Source organism: Orussus abietinus, unplaced genomic scaffold, assembly GCF_000612105.2.
Source record: "Orussus abietinus isolate OABI.00-Male unplaced genomic scaffold, Oabi_2.0 scaffold78, whole genome shotgun sequence".
NCBI lineage: Eukaryota > Metazoa > Arthropoda > Insecta > Hymenoptera > Orussidae > Orussus > Orussus abietinus.
Window position 1 is genome coordinate 260,657 of NW_019394353.1, and position 16,588 is coordinate 277,244.

The 16,588-nt window shown below is 48.9% G+C and overlaps 1 protein-coding gene across 1 annotated transcript in view; it reads left to right on the plus strand.

Annotated features, from left to right (window-relative positions):
* Positions 1-12,199, plus strand: part of LOC105703514 (potassium voltage-gated channel protein Shaker) — a 44,195-nt gene extending 31,996 nt beyond the window's left edge. The window contains exons 2-8 of the mRNA XM_012431964.1: positions 2,622-2,745; positions 4,235-4,500; positions 4,627-5,270; positions 8,201-8,330; positions 11,087-11,277; positions 11,386-11,559; positions 11,748-12,199. Coding sequence (XP_012287387.1) covers positions 2,622-2,745; positions 4,235-4,500; positions 4,627-5,270; positions 8,201-8,330; positions 11,087-11,277; positions 11,386-11,552 — 1,522 coding nt within the window. The 3' untranslated portion in view covers positions 11,553-11,559; positions 11,748-12,199. The remainder of the gene's footprint in view (positions 1-2,621; positions 2,746-4,234; positions 4,501-4,626; positions 5,271-8,200; positions 8,331-11,086; positions 11,278-11,385; positions 11,560-11,747) is intronic.
* Positions 12,200-16,588: the final 4,389 nt, after the last annotated feature.

Here is a 16,588-nt window from a genome sequence, read left to right on the forward strand (position 1 = left end):
GGGCCGCTTCTTCCGCCCCGAGGTAGCCGTCATGAATTTTCGACAATATTCAAATGCGCCCACTTTAACGTTTCCGCGAAGCCCCCTGATTTTCCTTACGCGAACGCGGGAGCTACGTAAAAGGTCCCCATCTATTTTAGTGTGGGCATTTTTTTATTTCTCGGGAAAAATCTGCATACCATCGACTCGCAAGGATACTCAAAACGCGGGAACGGCCGCATCGAGCGAGCGACGGTAATACCTCGATTGCTTCCTGCCGATCGACCGATACGAGCTCGCAATGTCACCGAAGAAAGGAGCCGATATTTACGAGCTGCAGATATGGCCGAGAGGGAACCCCGACCTACCCACCCCGCGACTGCGCGAAGGGTTACGTCTATCGGTCCGCCCCGTAAAACCCGGAACACTTGTCACCTCCCCCGGGAGGTGGAATGAAAACGGCGCCAACGGATTCCGAGGGCAAACCGGAAGGTCCGACCGTCTTAAAACGAGACCGATAACGCGGCCATTGCCGCCACGACCGAGGGAAGACTCTGCTCCAAAAGGAAGAGGTCGACTCTCGACGTCACTTTCGACTCGATAATTGGTTAATGGCCCCGTGCCTCCGCAAACTGAGGATAATCTCCCCGCTCGGCTCGGGATTAACTAATTCCAAGACTAATTTTAGGACTCGTCTCGGTCGCACCTGACCTACGCCCCCCGACGCGGAAACTCTTGGGGTCTAACCCTTAGCGATTCTCTTTTTCGACTTATGAATATTCGTATTAACCCCCCGTTACGCTGCTCGAAGGGGGACATTTTTTCCTACCCCGAGAAAAGCACGACGAAGATATCATTCCGAAATGCTAGCGGATGAAACGATTTCGCATTCGGGCAGAGGAACGGTTCCGACCAACTTTCTCCTCACTTTCGCCCCAGGGCGGCGAGACCTCTCGGCCACGGATGAAAACGGCCATTTATATCCGCGCAATACTCGGATATTCTCGGACGGGTTCCGAACGTGTGCATGTCATCGTCGGCCCAGAAATAAGCCCGACGATCCCCGGCATTCCGAGCCGAGGAACTTCCCGAAACGACCGAACAATTAGCCGATGGACGATGCGAAAGTGGCGTCCAAGAGGTCTCGTTCATGAGACTTTTTCCCGAACCGGGGGTACCTAGCAGTTTCTTACGAGATACAGCGACTGTCATGGTCATGGCAGGGACAAGAATTGGCAAGATCCCGAATTTCGTGCTCGATCCCCTCTCCGTTGCCACTTTGATTAACACGTTACCTGCCGCGTGGGGCGTATGCGCCCCACGCTGAACTTTCCGTTCAAGCCATTTGGTATTATCATTGTAAAATGAAGAATTTTTTAAAAATTCATTATGCAGTCAATTATGGGCATCTTAATACTATTGCTGATGCGCTCATTTGATCGTGGGGCGTATACGCCCCACGTGTTAAGAAAATACTACTACGGGGGCAGGTACCCATTCATTCACCGAATTGTTCATTCGCAACCCAGTCCTCGCGACGCCACTCTGGGATGATTGAAATCGTTAGAAAATCAACGTCGAGGTCATCGGAGGGAATGACACCTCATGTTCGAGGATTTAACGTCAAGGGGTCGGATCGCATAGCTCGCGGTTTTTAACACGCAGCTTCATACGAAATAATCCGCTTGAGGTCATAGTATGGCTTGAGTACTTTTATAGATTCCGGGCAAGAGTCGTTTATTATTATTATTAATTATTATTAAAACTGAGCGACACCGCTACACCGTGCGAGCGTTAACGCGCGTTAGGCAGGATGGAGAAATAATCCAAGGTCCGATAAACTCGTTTTAAAATGGAAATAGTAATGCGATTTCAAGTACGCGTCGGCTCTCTTATCGAGGTATCAAAACCTGCGGTTTTGGGAGACGTTAAAGCCTTATCGAATTCCACTTGACTTTCGAGGCCTGAATATAATTACTGCAGTTCACGTGAACGTCGAATGCACCCCCGATACGTGACTTTAAATAAGGCCGGTTCAACTACGTCATTATAATTGCAAAGTGGATATTCATCGCGGAGCGTCGATATCTAGGAGGCATGTTACTCAAAAAATAGATGTCAGCCCAGTACTCTTAAATTCCTCTTTTTTCCCATTTGATCCATTAAACGAGATGAAGAAAAAAAATACCGAAACGCCTCGCCTCGTAATTTTCTTTACTTCCGAGACGTTGCGATTTTCGCGGCGAGCACGTAATTGCGGCAGGCAAACGCAACGTGGAGGTACAAGATCTCTAAATTCCCATGGACCGAGAGATTCCAGGAATAATACCTACGAGTCCCTGAAAAGTTCCCGACTGCCGGAGTAATAACGAGCGCGGAACTATGTGTAATATAAGTTTGCACCGTGTAATCCCCCAGGTTCGGGATAGTTTGACGGTTTAGGGCATGTAATCCGGAGGAACGGAGGACTCTGCCTTGGGTGAACAATGATCACTTAGTCGAAAGTGGTCGTAAGAGATAAGTATGCCCGCGTACCGAGTCGTTGTACCCCTTCGGGATCGGTAATCGATCCCGGGCGAAAGGCAAGCAGGTAAGAATGATCTTAAATCAGGGTGGTGACGAATTTCTTCCACGTTTTCCAGATCGCTGCCGAAGCTCAGCAGCCAGGACGAGGATGGGCCAAACCCCCACACACAGTACACAGGCGTGACACACTTCGAACCGATACCACACGATCATGACTTCTGCGAGCGGGTCGTCATCAACGTGAGTCATTTAGTCCAGATCTTATTCAGAGACCGGCACATTGACGCGAAGATCGCGTTCGACAACCGTTAACGATTAAAAGGTTAAGGTGGAAGGCAAGTAGGTACCACTGGTTCTTAATAGCGTGTTCAGTATTTCCAGTTCTCTCGGTAGAAGTCGCGTAGAGTCCCGGAGGAATTACGTAGTAATTAGACCTAGCGTTACCGTAACTAACCGTAAGTACCACTCGGGAGTATCCCAGTGGGTAGGCTCGGTAGTTACTCACCCTGCTTGCTTCTGATCACCGATAGTTGACAACGTGGACCAGCCCGAGTAGAACTCCGCACCGACCGGGATGTCCAGCACCGCGGATGTCCTCGGCCGGTCTCTCGACTCTTAGAGGGTCTACCGATGACTGACTCATTAGCGAGGAGGTCTTCCGAAGCCGCGGTTTACAAACAGTCCGGCACTTTGGGCAATGACCTCCCCCTTCCTGTCGCTTTTCCCATACTTTCCCCCCTCTATCGGTTTTAAGGATGAGCATGCTCCCGACGTCGCGACGTCGTCACCGAGAAGCGACGTCACCCGGCCTCTTGGCTGACGATTGCGACTCACCCCCAGGGTGTCTTGCTCCCTGTACTCGTCCTAACCGGCTGATTCGAAATCGTGCAGCACCCTTTTACCTAGACGCCGACTCCAATTTCTAGCTTCCACGAGTCTACTTACTCGGGCTCGACTTAAGTCTCGGGATCCTCCGGAGTTGGCGAGCAAAGCCGGCGCTAAGGATCAATACCTAACTTTCTAATGGGAGCGCTGCTACGGTCCGACTCTATTCGCCTATGCGCTATATGCAGGACTTAGCACTTGGTTTCTAAAACTTGGGCCATAAGTCAGGCACGCCCACGCCTCGCGACGCCGTCTTCTTTGTATTTTTCCGGGCGCCGATTCCGCCCGTCCCGAATTACCCGGATTTGCATAATCAATCTGCCCGTAGTGCAGGGCAAGGTGCATCGGTTTCCAGCGTACAGGGGCATAAGCCGGTGCAGGGAAACTCTCGGCTTGTCGCTCCTGGCCCACTTTCTCGGGACGCTTAATATTTCGGCACGCGAGTGCTCGTCCGCATCGCGAACGGAACGGAATCCTTCGTTTCCGTTGCCGAAGTCGAGGCCGCGGGTGTTGACGCGAGGTCGCTATCGTTATCCCGCGGGGGCTCGCTTCGCATTCGTATCGGGAAGAGTTCGCAATTGGCGCAATGCGGTCCCGCCGACCACGAGGGCGGACGGTCCCCTCGTGCGATACAACCTTGGTTCACCGTTCCTGCTTCCAAGGCGAACTTGGACACCTGCCAAATGATGTCTTGGGCTAATCCCGCTCTAGGACGGTGACGTAACGCGAGCGAGCGGCCGATGCGTTCCTTCCCACTTTGATTTCACCCGGATCGAGCCTTCGGATGCCACTTCCGCATCCCCCGAGCTCCCGACTGTACCGAGACCGCTTTCTTGTTCCACAGGTGAGCGGCTTACGGTTTGAGACGCAGCTGCGTACCCTGAACCAGTTTCCGGACACGCTGTTGGGCGATCCGGCGAGGCGAATTCGGTACTTTGATCCGCTGCGCAACGAATACTTCTTCGACCGGAACCGACCCTCCTTCGATGCGATTCTTTATTATTACCAGAGCGGCGGTCGCCTTCGGCGTCCCGTCAACGTTCCTCTCGATGTCTTTTCCGAAGAAATCAAATTCTACGAGCTGGGGGAATTGGCGACTAATAAGTTCAGGTAGGCCCTTCGGAGCTCGGCCATCTTGCCCGATCCGCAGGACGAATGCATGCCCGCGTGCAGGAGATACGGAAGCGGAAACGGGCCGGCAGCAGGGACTGACTCGTTTCCGTGTCTGGTGAACAGGGAGGACGAGGGTTTCATCAAGGAGGAGGAGAAGCCACTGCCGTCCCACGAAATGCAGAGGAAGGTCTGGCTGCTTTTCGAATACCCGGAGAGCTCGCAGGGGGCGCGGGTGGTCGCCATCATCTCCGTGTTCGTGATCCTCCTGTCCATCGTGATCTTCTGCCTGGAGACCCTGCCCGAGTTCAAGCATTACAAGGTGTTCAACACGACGACGAACGGCACGAAGATCGAAGAGGACGAAGTGCCGGACATTACGGACCCGTTCTTCCTAATAGAGACTATTTGTATCATCTGGTTCACATTCGAGTTATCGGTGCGCTTCCTCGCCTGCCCAAATAAGCTAAACTTCTTCCGTGACGTAATGAACATCATCGACATCATCGCGATCATTCCGTATTTCATCACGTTAGCCACGGTGATGGCCGAAGAGGAGGACACGCTCAACCTGCCAAAGGCTCCGGTCAGCCCGCAGGACAAGAGCACCAATCAGGCAATGTCCCTCGCGATACTCAGGGTCATCAGGCTGGTCAGGGTGTTCCGAATATTTAAGCTGTCCAGGCACAGTAAAGGCCTCCAAATCCTCGGGCGAACTTTAAAGGCCTCCATGAGGGAGCTCGGCCTGCTCATCTTTTTCCTCTTCATCGGTGAGTCCAACTTAACCAACTATTTCTACGGCCTCGTCTTCTCTTGTGGAGTCACCTTAAAGTTGGAGACGCACTGCTGACTCTGACGATTTGTGGCTCGTCGCGGCGGCAAAGGCGTTTTCGAATATGCGTCGAAGCCAATGTCGAATCTACCCTCGAATTTACCCCTGTGCGGGGGTGTATCCGTGTGGTGTATCCGTACGGTGACGTGAAACGTCAAAGGAGTCTCCTTCATGGAACTTTCCCCCGAACACGGTCTACCGAATCGTTCGAACTTTACGACCCGAATCTTTGGAAAGAATTGAAATTTCACGCACCACTCGCGGGTTCCCTTTCGGACCATTCGGTACACCCAGTTCGGAGGGCAGTTTCGCAAGCGGCACCTCTTTGACGCCACTTCCACATCCCCTTAAAGGAACACGGGAACACCTTCTGGGAGAGAATGGACGGTTGCGAATGTGGGATGAAAGAGGAATGAAAGGGACGCGAATAATTCGATGCGTGCTTGTTGCCGGCGGAGCCATTCCCGTTAGGGTCCCTCGTCATTGTCTTCCGTGTGTCACTGGCCTGAGCGTTACGATCTTCGTGTGGAGTCACCTTAAAATTGGAGGCACACAGGTGACTTGGACGACACACCGAATCGCGGCGACAACGACGCAAGCGAACAGGCATGGAGATTCGCGCGACCTTGTCGCTCGCGCAGCCACTTCCGATCGGCGACCTGGTGTCATCTTCGTCGTCCGTGTGTCCCCGGCTTAAGTCTTGCTGATGCTTCCACGGACCGATTCGCGATAGTTCGACGGATGCAGACGGTCTAAAACCGACCTTCCTCCCGTAACGGATAAGCTAAACCACCCTCGAGTGAGGCCCCGGTGAAGGCAAAGTAGGGGAATTCACGTTTTATGCACGTGGAAACGGGGTACGGTTTCTTTTTTTTTTCTTCTATACGTTAAATACACCTTTACATGATACATCAAACGATCATGAGTTTATACGATCGCTGTCAACGGTTCTACTCCATTTCCCCCCACTTTGTGTTTATCGGGTCCGGTGTCGCCTTCGGTGATAGCATAGCGATTAGAAGCATCTTGTACCTTGCGTAATTAGTCTCTACACAGATTGTGCGCTTGCAATGATTAAAAAACGAGCAATCCGAGTTGGCAGAGCTGGGTAATTATACCAATTGAAAGTACCAGAAAAGAAAAGAAAAGAACCAATCTGAAAGTTACTTCTACCATTTCTTAAGCACTGATTAAATTTAATATTTCTTATTTGAATTGTACTTTTACATGGACGAATTCTCCCCCAGTTCTCGATAAAATATGACAAACCACCAGTTTTATTTGAAATAGATTTCGAGACTGTTCCACCCAGCTCTGAGTTGGCCCTGTCCGATCTCGAAGTGCCGACGTCTAATTGCGCCTAATTGCCACGCTCGGGAGGAGTACCGAAGAGTACCACCAACTTCGATGTGCCGAGTGCTCGATAACTCGTAGAGTTGCGTTAATTCGGTAAACTTGTCCTTTGTACCGCGTAGCATCTTAACTTCCATCTCGATTAACGGCCCACCGGCACTAAACCCTTGCCAAGTGGAAATGTAACCGGGGACGTAGCTTCTGGACTATAGTGCCGCCTCTCTGGGCTTGACCCCCTCGTTAATCTACGCTAAAGGAAGATTTCTAGCAAAGTGAGAAACGACGAGCGCCATTAGTTGCCTTTTCCGCTTACCGAGGCAGTTCTAGAAGAGCATTTACTTATAGTTCGACCGACCTGTAAAACTCTCATGTATCGGTGGAGCACTTACGAAGGACGCTGCACCTTGAATTTGACATCAGGACAGGTCCTGATGAAGCGCCGCGGCTTCGCGTACGTTCTCCACCAGTAAAGCTCTATAAAGTAGATTTAAAGTAAGCCGTTCCTGCCGAAAAAATATCTTGTACCTTGTAGGGCAATCCGATCGACCGTAGCCTGGTTTCACAAAGCGGCGAATAAAACCGTCCAAACGTCCGCGATCGCGATACAAGCAACGTATCAATGATCTCGCGTACACGATTCGATACAAGGACGTCACATGTGAAACGAGACTAACGATCAGTCGGTATAGCGCCGAGCGAGTAGTCGTTAGTAGATTTTAATTAGACCTCACCGAGAGGATAGAGATTCAAGAAAAGAAACGTTTCCTACCAAATTTCGCGGACAAAGATCCTAGGTGAACGTTTCGCGTCTTACAAGACTTTCAAACGTACTTACATAAGGTGTCCAATGAAGAGTGCAAGACTTAAATTCCCGATAGAAATCGATATTCCAAAGTTGCAACCGTGCAAAGAATCGCAAGAAAGAGAGAAACGAAATATTTTATATCAAATCGTGCGCTCTTTCCGTGGCACCTCGTGTACGTATTTGGCGTGGAACTCTGCCCAGTTTCTAAGTAAAGTCTAGACAGAGTCTCTTCCGGTCCTCCCGGAGTATCGTTTCCGGCACTCCAGGAGGGCGTCGGAAGAAAGGACTCGAAGGAGTCGAATCGAGGCGAAATCCACGGTGCTTGCCGGGGATGATCCACCGATCCCTGTGCCATCCGGACAACCGATTCGCCAAGTCGCTGGGTTCGCATAAGCCTTTGAATTTCGAAACGAAATGTGTAACGCGATTGCGCGTCCGTAATTGAAAGAAACTGGCACAGAGATCGGTGGGCCGTTCGCTCTCGATCGGTCGACGTTCGCGGGAAGTATGAAAGAGCCGTGTTTCAGGCGTGATCCTGTTCAGCTCGGTGGTATACTTCGCGGAGGTCGGATCTCAGGAAAGCCTCTTCAAATCGATACCGGACGCGTTCTGGTGGGCGGTGGTCACGATGACGACCGTGGGCTACGGGGACATGAGGTACACTCAACGACTTGATCTCTCTGAGACCCGTTTTCTCCCTTGTCTTGCAGGTGTGGTGTTATTCTCCTCGGCGGTATACTTCGCGGAGGCCGGCTCCGAGAATTCGTTCTTCAAGTCCATTCCGGACGCATTCTGGTGGGCCGTAGTCACGATGACGACCGTGGGCTATGGTGACATGACGTATGATGTACTCACTTTCATTAACATTTTAGTTAATGCTCCACAGTATGCTCCTCTTGATTTTCCGTTTGTACATGGTTTACTGAACGATTGGTTAACAACTCTCTCCACTCCCCCGGACCCAAGAGTCTCTCTTTCTCTCTCTCTTTCTCTTTCTCTCTCTCCCCCCTCGAGTCGCGGTCGCTCCCTCTCCTTCGCTCCTCCGCCGCCCCTCCCGCGCCCCTCTCTCTAGCTCTCTCTTATCTATTTTATCACCTCGATATCGTACCACTCACATCACCGCCAGGTACACCGGTAACGCCAGAAGCCACGATCGCTCACTCTCTCACGATGAATCGCTCCATCCTCGCGTTATGCTCGGTGCCAGAAGAAGCACTGGACCCCATTCTTCCCTTCGACGGGCTCCGGCGTCCCTTTTCCCCCGGGATACCATCCCCGACCACGACCACCATCGCGACCACCGACAAGGGGTCGCTTCCTTCCGTTTCGAAACGTACTTTCGAACCCTCGCGTTCGGTCGGCTGGACCGAGCCAGATCCGAAAGACCGGTATTGCCAGACTGGGGATTTTATCCTCGTACTTATTTTCTCAAAAAAAGAGCGCAAAGCATTTTTGGGTATTTATTCTGACGAGTAAGTACGATTCACGCGTCTGGCAGCACCGCGATGGAGGATTCCGCGACCTGACCTAACGCTTTTCTAATATCTCTCTCTTCGGAAGTGGTCGGTCGAAAGCATCGATATCCAAAGATAAGTCGACTCTTTGCCCGAGTCGGCACTCTACACTCTACTCTGTCCAAGACTAAAATTAAGAACGAACGTCGGCAAAGATTGAAATTTCACATTTTTCGAGGCGTTTCACTTCACCTTAGAGACCATCGGTAAACCATTGACCAAAATTAATGATGGCCGCCACGAACACGGAGTCGCTCTAGAGTGAACCGAGGCTCGCTTTGCTCCCACTTTTCTTATTAAATCTCTCGAAGGAAATACCATCATACGTATCTGCTCTGTACACGTTGCAACACCCAGTAAAATGTAAAACGGCTCGTGTCACTATAGCTTTTACGCGCGCCTACGACTCGAGCCATGCAACCTCTCGTTGTAAACGAAATATGGTTCATAGCCATGACAAAGTATGATCATGTGTCAATGTTTCGCGAGTGTAACATTATTTTCGCTACCATGGGGTCAAGATGAAATGAAAACTCCCCCCTTAAATCATTCGATTAAGACACTTTTATATATAAGAGTATCGGAAACTTTGACACGTGACTCGTGAGCACCTAAGGATTATGCTGACACTTTCAAAATTTGCACTTTCGAAAAAAATGAGAATTTAATTGGCCCTGAAATCGCAGCCGGGGCAGGATGGCACTCCGCAGTCAATTAGGGCGTCAGAAACCACGACTCCAGGTGATTTCTGGAGTTTTAGTTCGATTCCTTTGTAATCATTGTCCGGAAACGATATACGGAGTATGTCATTAGGTACACTGGGAGACATCAATGCCCTCCCATCCTGCACAGGCGATGCCGTATCTGCAGGGGAGGCATTCATGTCCGCCATTGTACACTGAGAGACATCGATGCCCTCTCATCCTGCACAGGCGATGCCGTATCTGCAGGGGAGGCATTCATGTCCGCCATTGTACAGTGCCCAATATAATTCGACACAGCTGCCAATACACGTACGAATGTCGGCAACGTAGGTACTTAGAGGAATATTTTTTCACTTCAACCTAAACGTTCTTCCGAGAGCCACGGTTCGACGGGATCTTTTCTCTCCCACAAAAGGGAGACAGGTATTTCCAAAAAAAATCAAGGAGACTTGTCTAACCGTTCGGTGCATGCGACTTCGAGTTCGATAACCGGAATGCTTAAAAAATCGTCAAAGAGATCGGCATGCAATCGAACACCGTATCGGCATCACATCTTAAAACACGATGTCTACTAACAGAGTGATTTAGGTAAACGACCATGCATCACAAAGGCTCAGTCACCCTTTAACACACCTACAGGAGTATTTCTCGCTACTTTTATTATTACCATCGGTACCACATTGGTTTTCTTTCTGCTACATACCATTAGGTACATCGGTCGATCGTACCGAGACGAAATCTCTCGTGCAATCGACGACACATGCGAAAATCACCGTATAGTAGCTTGCCTACGCGAGGTAGACGGTCCGCCGATTATCCACACACACACGCACACACAGGATTAACTCATTGCATTTGCAGTAATCCACGGTTAGAGGCAGAGTTTCCTTGTTCCAACAAATCCTACTCGAGATTCGACAGAATGCTCCGGCATTTTTCTTCAATTTCATTACGGAATAACCCTTCTCGTGTCGCCTCGAAGGTCCCCGATAACGCGTCGGTAGCTTTCGATAAGAAAAAATGCCGAGTCGTTGTCGAGAAGCAACGAGAAGTAAAGTTTCCGGTATTGGGAAAACACTTGCCTCTGGCCAGAGCTCAACGTAAGCAGATCATGGGATAGATAGAGACGAGCATATTGAGCCTGCTTAGCGAGTCCGACTCTAGCTTAGTTTCTAGCCTAGTCTCTAGCCTAGTCTAGACTTAGAGAGCACTCGAACTAGCCGAGCACCGGTCAGATTGCTCGAACGAGCCCTCCCGTAAGTAGAGCCTACACTCGACACGGCACACCAAATAGACACGACACCTCGCACAAAAGCAGATATCTCCCCGTCGCGTCGGCGGCCACCCTGGACTTCACCGGGTCGTCATCTTGTTCCAGGCCTGTCGGAGTCTGGGGGAAGATCGTCGGATCGCTCTGCGCGATCGCCGGGGTCCTGACGATCGCCCTCCCGGTACCGGTAATAGTGTCCAACTTCAACTACTTCTATCACCGAGAGACTGACCAGGAGGAGATGCAGTCCCAGAACTTCAACCACGTGACCAGCTGTCCGTACCTCCCCGGGACTTTAGGTTGGTCCTCCCCGAGACTCGAGATCCCGAAAAGTGATCCGAGAGAAGAATAAGCGAGGGTCTCGCTCTCCTCGGGCCTTCTTATCGGAGTCCTCTCTTCTGCCCTAGGTCAACACATGAAGAAGAGCTCGATGTCGGAGTCGGAGTCAGATATAGTGGAGCTGGAGGAAGGTATCTTGTTAACTCATCCCGAAGTTACCAAGAAACCTAACTGTAACCCTCGCCACAACAATAACATCAACCCAGCCTGCATGAGCATTGAGACTGACGTTTGACTACTAGGTACTTACAAGTATGCTTCGAGGGTTCGAGTACCGGGATTAAAGTCGCGATCTCCGTTTGCCCCGACCTATCGGCAAGGCAAAGATCAAACGTGCCGAAGTTTCAAACGACTCGCTTCGCCCAATTCGGGGGAAAGTTGGAAAGATTTCGAGTAGCCAAATAACTAACGAAGCACCGCGCTTTTGCAGTGAAGGAGACGGTGGCAACGTGGTGGCCGGTGTTGGGCAAATGGTGGAAAAGGAGCAGATCCCTACGTTACCTCGCGTAGGCCCCCGAGGTGCGGTGCCGCCCTGCGTTCGACATCGGAGCCCTAGGATACGGAGACCTCGGAACACGGTCGGAAGGGAAAGGGGCAGTCGATAAAAGAGGTGAGATAACGAGAGTAAGAAGGCCGTTAGGAAAGGGCGGGCGCGAAGAAGAGGAAAAGAGGGAAAGGGCTCTCCAGGATTCGCAGCCACGAAGGGACCTACGAGTTTTCCATTACTCGCACGCCACACCACCGACTCCAGTGTTCAATCGTATCTCCGCAGCGCCGTTCTCCCCCTGATAATAGGGAGCCCCGGCAGGCCGTGGGGATCATACCAGATAATACTAATTAATTACTACCGATAATTAATCGATTAAGTAAGCGAAGTAATACATTTACGGCGGAAAAGCGGGGGGGATGGGGGGAAGAAAGAGGTAAAAAAAAAAAAGACTACAGCGCTTCGCGGCGGTGAGATTTTTTAAACGAGTCGTTTTTACGAGATAGACGCGTCTTCGACATACGTCCGCATGTGTACGCAGCTCACGCATCACCGTGCGACCGCCGTATGCGCGTGTCCTTTATGTATATATATATATATATATATATTTATATGTATATATCGGAGTTAAGGATACCGGAGCGACGCTAAGGGCGTCGCTCGGAGAAAGGACCCCGTGGAAGGTCCTCTAGGACCTCTCGGAGACGATTTCGAGGATAATTATCGATCCCATCCCCATGAATACCTTGTCCCACCTTCCGTTGCCTCCTCGACCGTACCCGGGCAAGGCGCCACGCGCCGACGACTCCTTCCCGCCGGTCCCAACGACGTACCAGCTAGTATCTACTCTTAACTATACTCTATCTACTATGCTACACTACCGTCTACGATACTATCCGCGTACCCTACGCTTTCTCCTAATTGCGCAGCCCATGACTGCCCCCCCCATGCCTGAGAATTACATCTCATTGGTGGACACGAGACGACCCTGTCCCAAAACGAGAGCTTGGTTAAGGGCATGCGACGGTGACACTTTCCTCCGAAATCGGACCACCGAATCGTCCCCAAATTCTCGACGTGAACGCGAAGGCCACGAGGAAGGCCCTGACCTCCCGGGAAATTTCAGTGTTTATACAACATTTATAAAATGCCTATAAACAAATTGAAAGAAAATTGAACTCTCGGGAATGGCAGGATCTTCCTTACAGCCTCCATGTTTGCACTCCGGAGTTCGAGACCATTCGGTATATCCAGTTCGGGAAAAAGTTTCATAAACGAGACTTTCACATCCCCTTAACGATGCCGACCGGGAACGTTTGAAAACCGTCTCGTTCCGATGGATTCGATGTTTCTAGAAGAGTATTACCGTCGTCGGCGACCCCGTAGAAGCGTCTCTAGTATTTGGTGGCAACCCTAACACTTTGCCGACCGGAAGTACATTGATCGGTTTTGCGAAACCCGCGATCGCCACCTTCTCTCAAATTCCCCGGTTGGGAATGGGTTAAGGTGGTCCAAGAGGAAGAGGAAGAAGAAGTTCCTCGCTAGAGGGAATCGTTCGGGATTGGGAATAGACCGGGCGAGGAGGAAGGAAGCTGGGGGAAAACTCCGAAAGTAACTAGATGCCCCTTAATCGCGCCTTTTCCAAGGAGGGTCTCCTTCCAAGGGTTCTCCAAAAAAAAACTCGAAATCGAAGAATCGCCATCCGCACAGCCCCGAGCTACGTTAAATGACAAGTCTGGCAAAAAATGTCCCGTTTCGAATTCCTAGGTATATTTTAGCGAGCCCTAGGTGTAACCTGCATCGTAGCTTTAGTTAGGCTAGACTACTAGGGGACTTGCATATATAAAAGGAAATTTAATGAATTATCGGTATTACCACTATCATTATGATTATTATGATTATTCTTGTAGTTCATTTATCGAAGACGATCGCTCTAAAGGGTCATAGCTAATATTATTAACGAGAATTCGGCTTTAAAGGTACTAGGTGTATATGCATATACATACATATACACGAGAGAACGCACGCAAGATGAAAAAAACGTTGAAGCATACGCGTAAAGAAGTCACTTTCCGACAAAATTAAGTAACATAGGGGAGCCGTGATAGTGCTCAGCTACACCAGAAGTACGGAGTAAGTCGCGTGTGCGCGAACACGCAACAAACCTAACACATACGTTAGTTCATTTGAGATTTTCACGACGAGAGATGTAACCGCGAACGGCGATTGAATGAAGTTAAGTAAATCGTCTTGTGTCTTCCATTTTCACCGGGGCAATTTCTCGAAAAGTGAAATTTTTCAAACGAGTGGGGCGACGGACTTTTTTTTTTTTTTTTCAATTCGCGGCAGTCGCGAATTTGGCACCGGAAGCGGGAAAATGGAGGACCAGGGTTGGGGTAATTTCGCGTTTCTCCAGGGTTTATTTTCACGTGTACCAAGTAAATGGTTTAACGTAGAAGAGCAATAAATTGCGTTTCCAACAAGATATATGTATCCGTGAGGATACAAACGTCCTTTAGCGCACGTCTAAGCGCGTACAAGATTCTTTCGATTTAACGCCGTTTAACGTCGAATTTTTACCTAGATTTATTTTCCGTTTATAAATGGAAACCTACCCCAACCCTGGGGAGGACCCTTTGTGATGATATTTCATTCAACGGTCGAGCTACCGAAATTCGTCTAAGCCGCCTTAAAAAGGGGCCGACGAACGGAGGTAGGATAAAATCGAGAAACGAATCCAATCTCCCTATCATTCGCCGTACGCTATCGACAAAGCCTGACGTTGCGTAAAGATAAAAACAAAAATGAAAAAAAAAAAAATAACAAGTACAGAAGCAGATGCAATTCGAGTAACTAAGCCTAGAAGTGAGTCTTATCCGGGACGTCCACCTTTCAGACTAGGGCAAACGAGAAAGGCGGTAAGCTTAAATGACACGATGTTTAGAAGAAAAGATTAATAAACAACGGTGGTTTACGTTACACGCTTTTAATACGATACTTGAATCTCTCGCCTCGCTGACGTAGTAAAGAAACGAAATACGAAATACGACGTATCGAGTACCAGCCTAGCTAATCGAACGAGAAATGTTCTATAACGATTAAATTTACTACTACTACTATATTACTACTAAAGAAAAACTATGGTAAACTATACATACTACTCTGCTAGACGGTTCTTTTTTAGGTTTCTAGAGTTTTAGGTTATAGACTACAAGGAGGTGTAACTAAGTAGAGTCCGGCCGAGTCGAGTCGAAATCGATTCGACTTCCGAGATGAGAAACTTTACGTAACCCCGGACTATCGACCGACCTCGATTCTCAGCTTTTCCTTTCGATTCTCGATTCTCGCCTCTAGATCCGAGCAAAGGTGCATCACTGGCATTGTCACGGGCGAATGTCGTCGGAGACTCGATTTCCTGGACCCGCGAAACCGACCGATCCTGACCTACCCTAACGGAAACTAACTTCGTCCGCGAGACGCGCTTTTCCCTTCGGTTTCTCTTCCGCCATCTTTTTTCCTACGGGAGTGTTTTGCTTCCACCGTTTCTCCTTATTTGGCCGGCACCGAGAGAAAGATCTAATTGAATTCATTATTTTTCTTCTCAACTAGGAAATCTAGAAACGGGTTACTATATTTTCTAACATTTATAGAAATCTGTATGAAGTTAATCTCTACGAGTTAATCCTGCTTCTGGAGTCACGGGAAGGGAACGTTTTCTGAGAAGCATCCTCTGATTTCAATTAACTGCCCTTACGATACGAGACAGAAAATAATTCGAGTCGGCATTAATTGCGCAATGAGTTTTTCTTAAAAATAAAAAAGTGCCTTGTTATATATACATAAAAGCAATACCAAACACTGAGAAGGATATCCTCCCGAGAACGCATATGTATATGTAAAGAAGTTTGCCTTCATTTTCGAAAAGATATATCCCGCTGATTTCGCGTAATTGTTCTCTGTCGAAATGATTTTCGTAGCACTCCACCGCCTGCTAAATTCGCCACGAGGAAATTCATACGCGAGTGTTGTTAACTTTGGATGAAATTGTCTTCCAATTCTCCGTATGTTATATATGTCAAGTATCGTTGGACCAGTTGAAATTAACTTTCCCGATTGTCTTTATCCTCGAGTGATCGTCACGCAAAAGGTATGCTCCTCAGAAAAGTACTCTCTTTGCTTAACCCTAATTTATATTTTAATAACGGTCAATAAATTACGGTTCAATTAATTAAGGATGGAGGATAATTTACACGTGGGAACCATACACGGAATCGATTGCATCCGCAGAACTCAAAATCGAACGTACGCAGGCACAATCAATTTTTTGAGACAATAGACAAAGTATCGACCACTTCCTCCTAAGCAAGTACGTCGTCAAAAAAAGCAATGAAATCAATCGCAATGTTTTTGCTACACGGAGAAAAAAAAAAATGCTATTCAACCGAATAATTATTTCCTTGAATTTTACCAAAAGAATATTTTTTCTCTTCGTTCTCGATCACAAAAGAATGATCTTGGGAAACGAACGCTTACTTCGCAACTCGATAAAGGCGTCGTATCCTCTGCGGGACTTTAGTTCTTTCAGCTAATTAAAATTGAAATTAAATCTCGAACAATAAAGAGAAGCTATTACATAAACCTAGGAATTAGTCTTTCATCGAATTTTGTGACTAGCAATAACATCCGGTATGGTAATACCTTGTATGAAAAAGAAGGGTACGTTATGCGGAGTGTAATCCCCAACGAATTTGTTACTGTAAATAGGCTATTCGAGGTTCAATCCC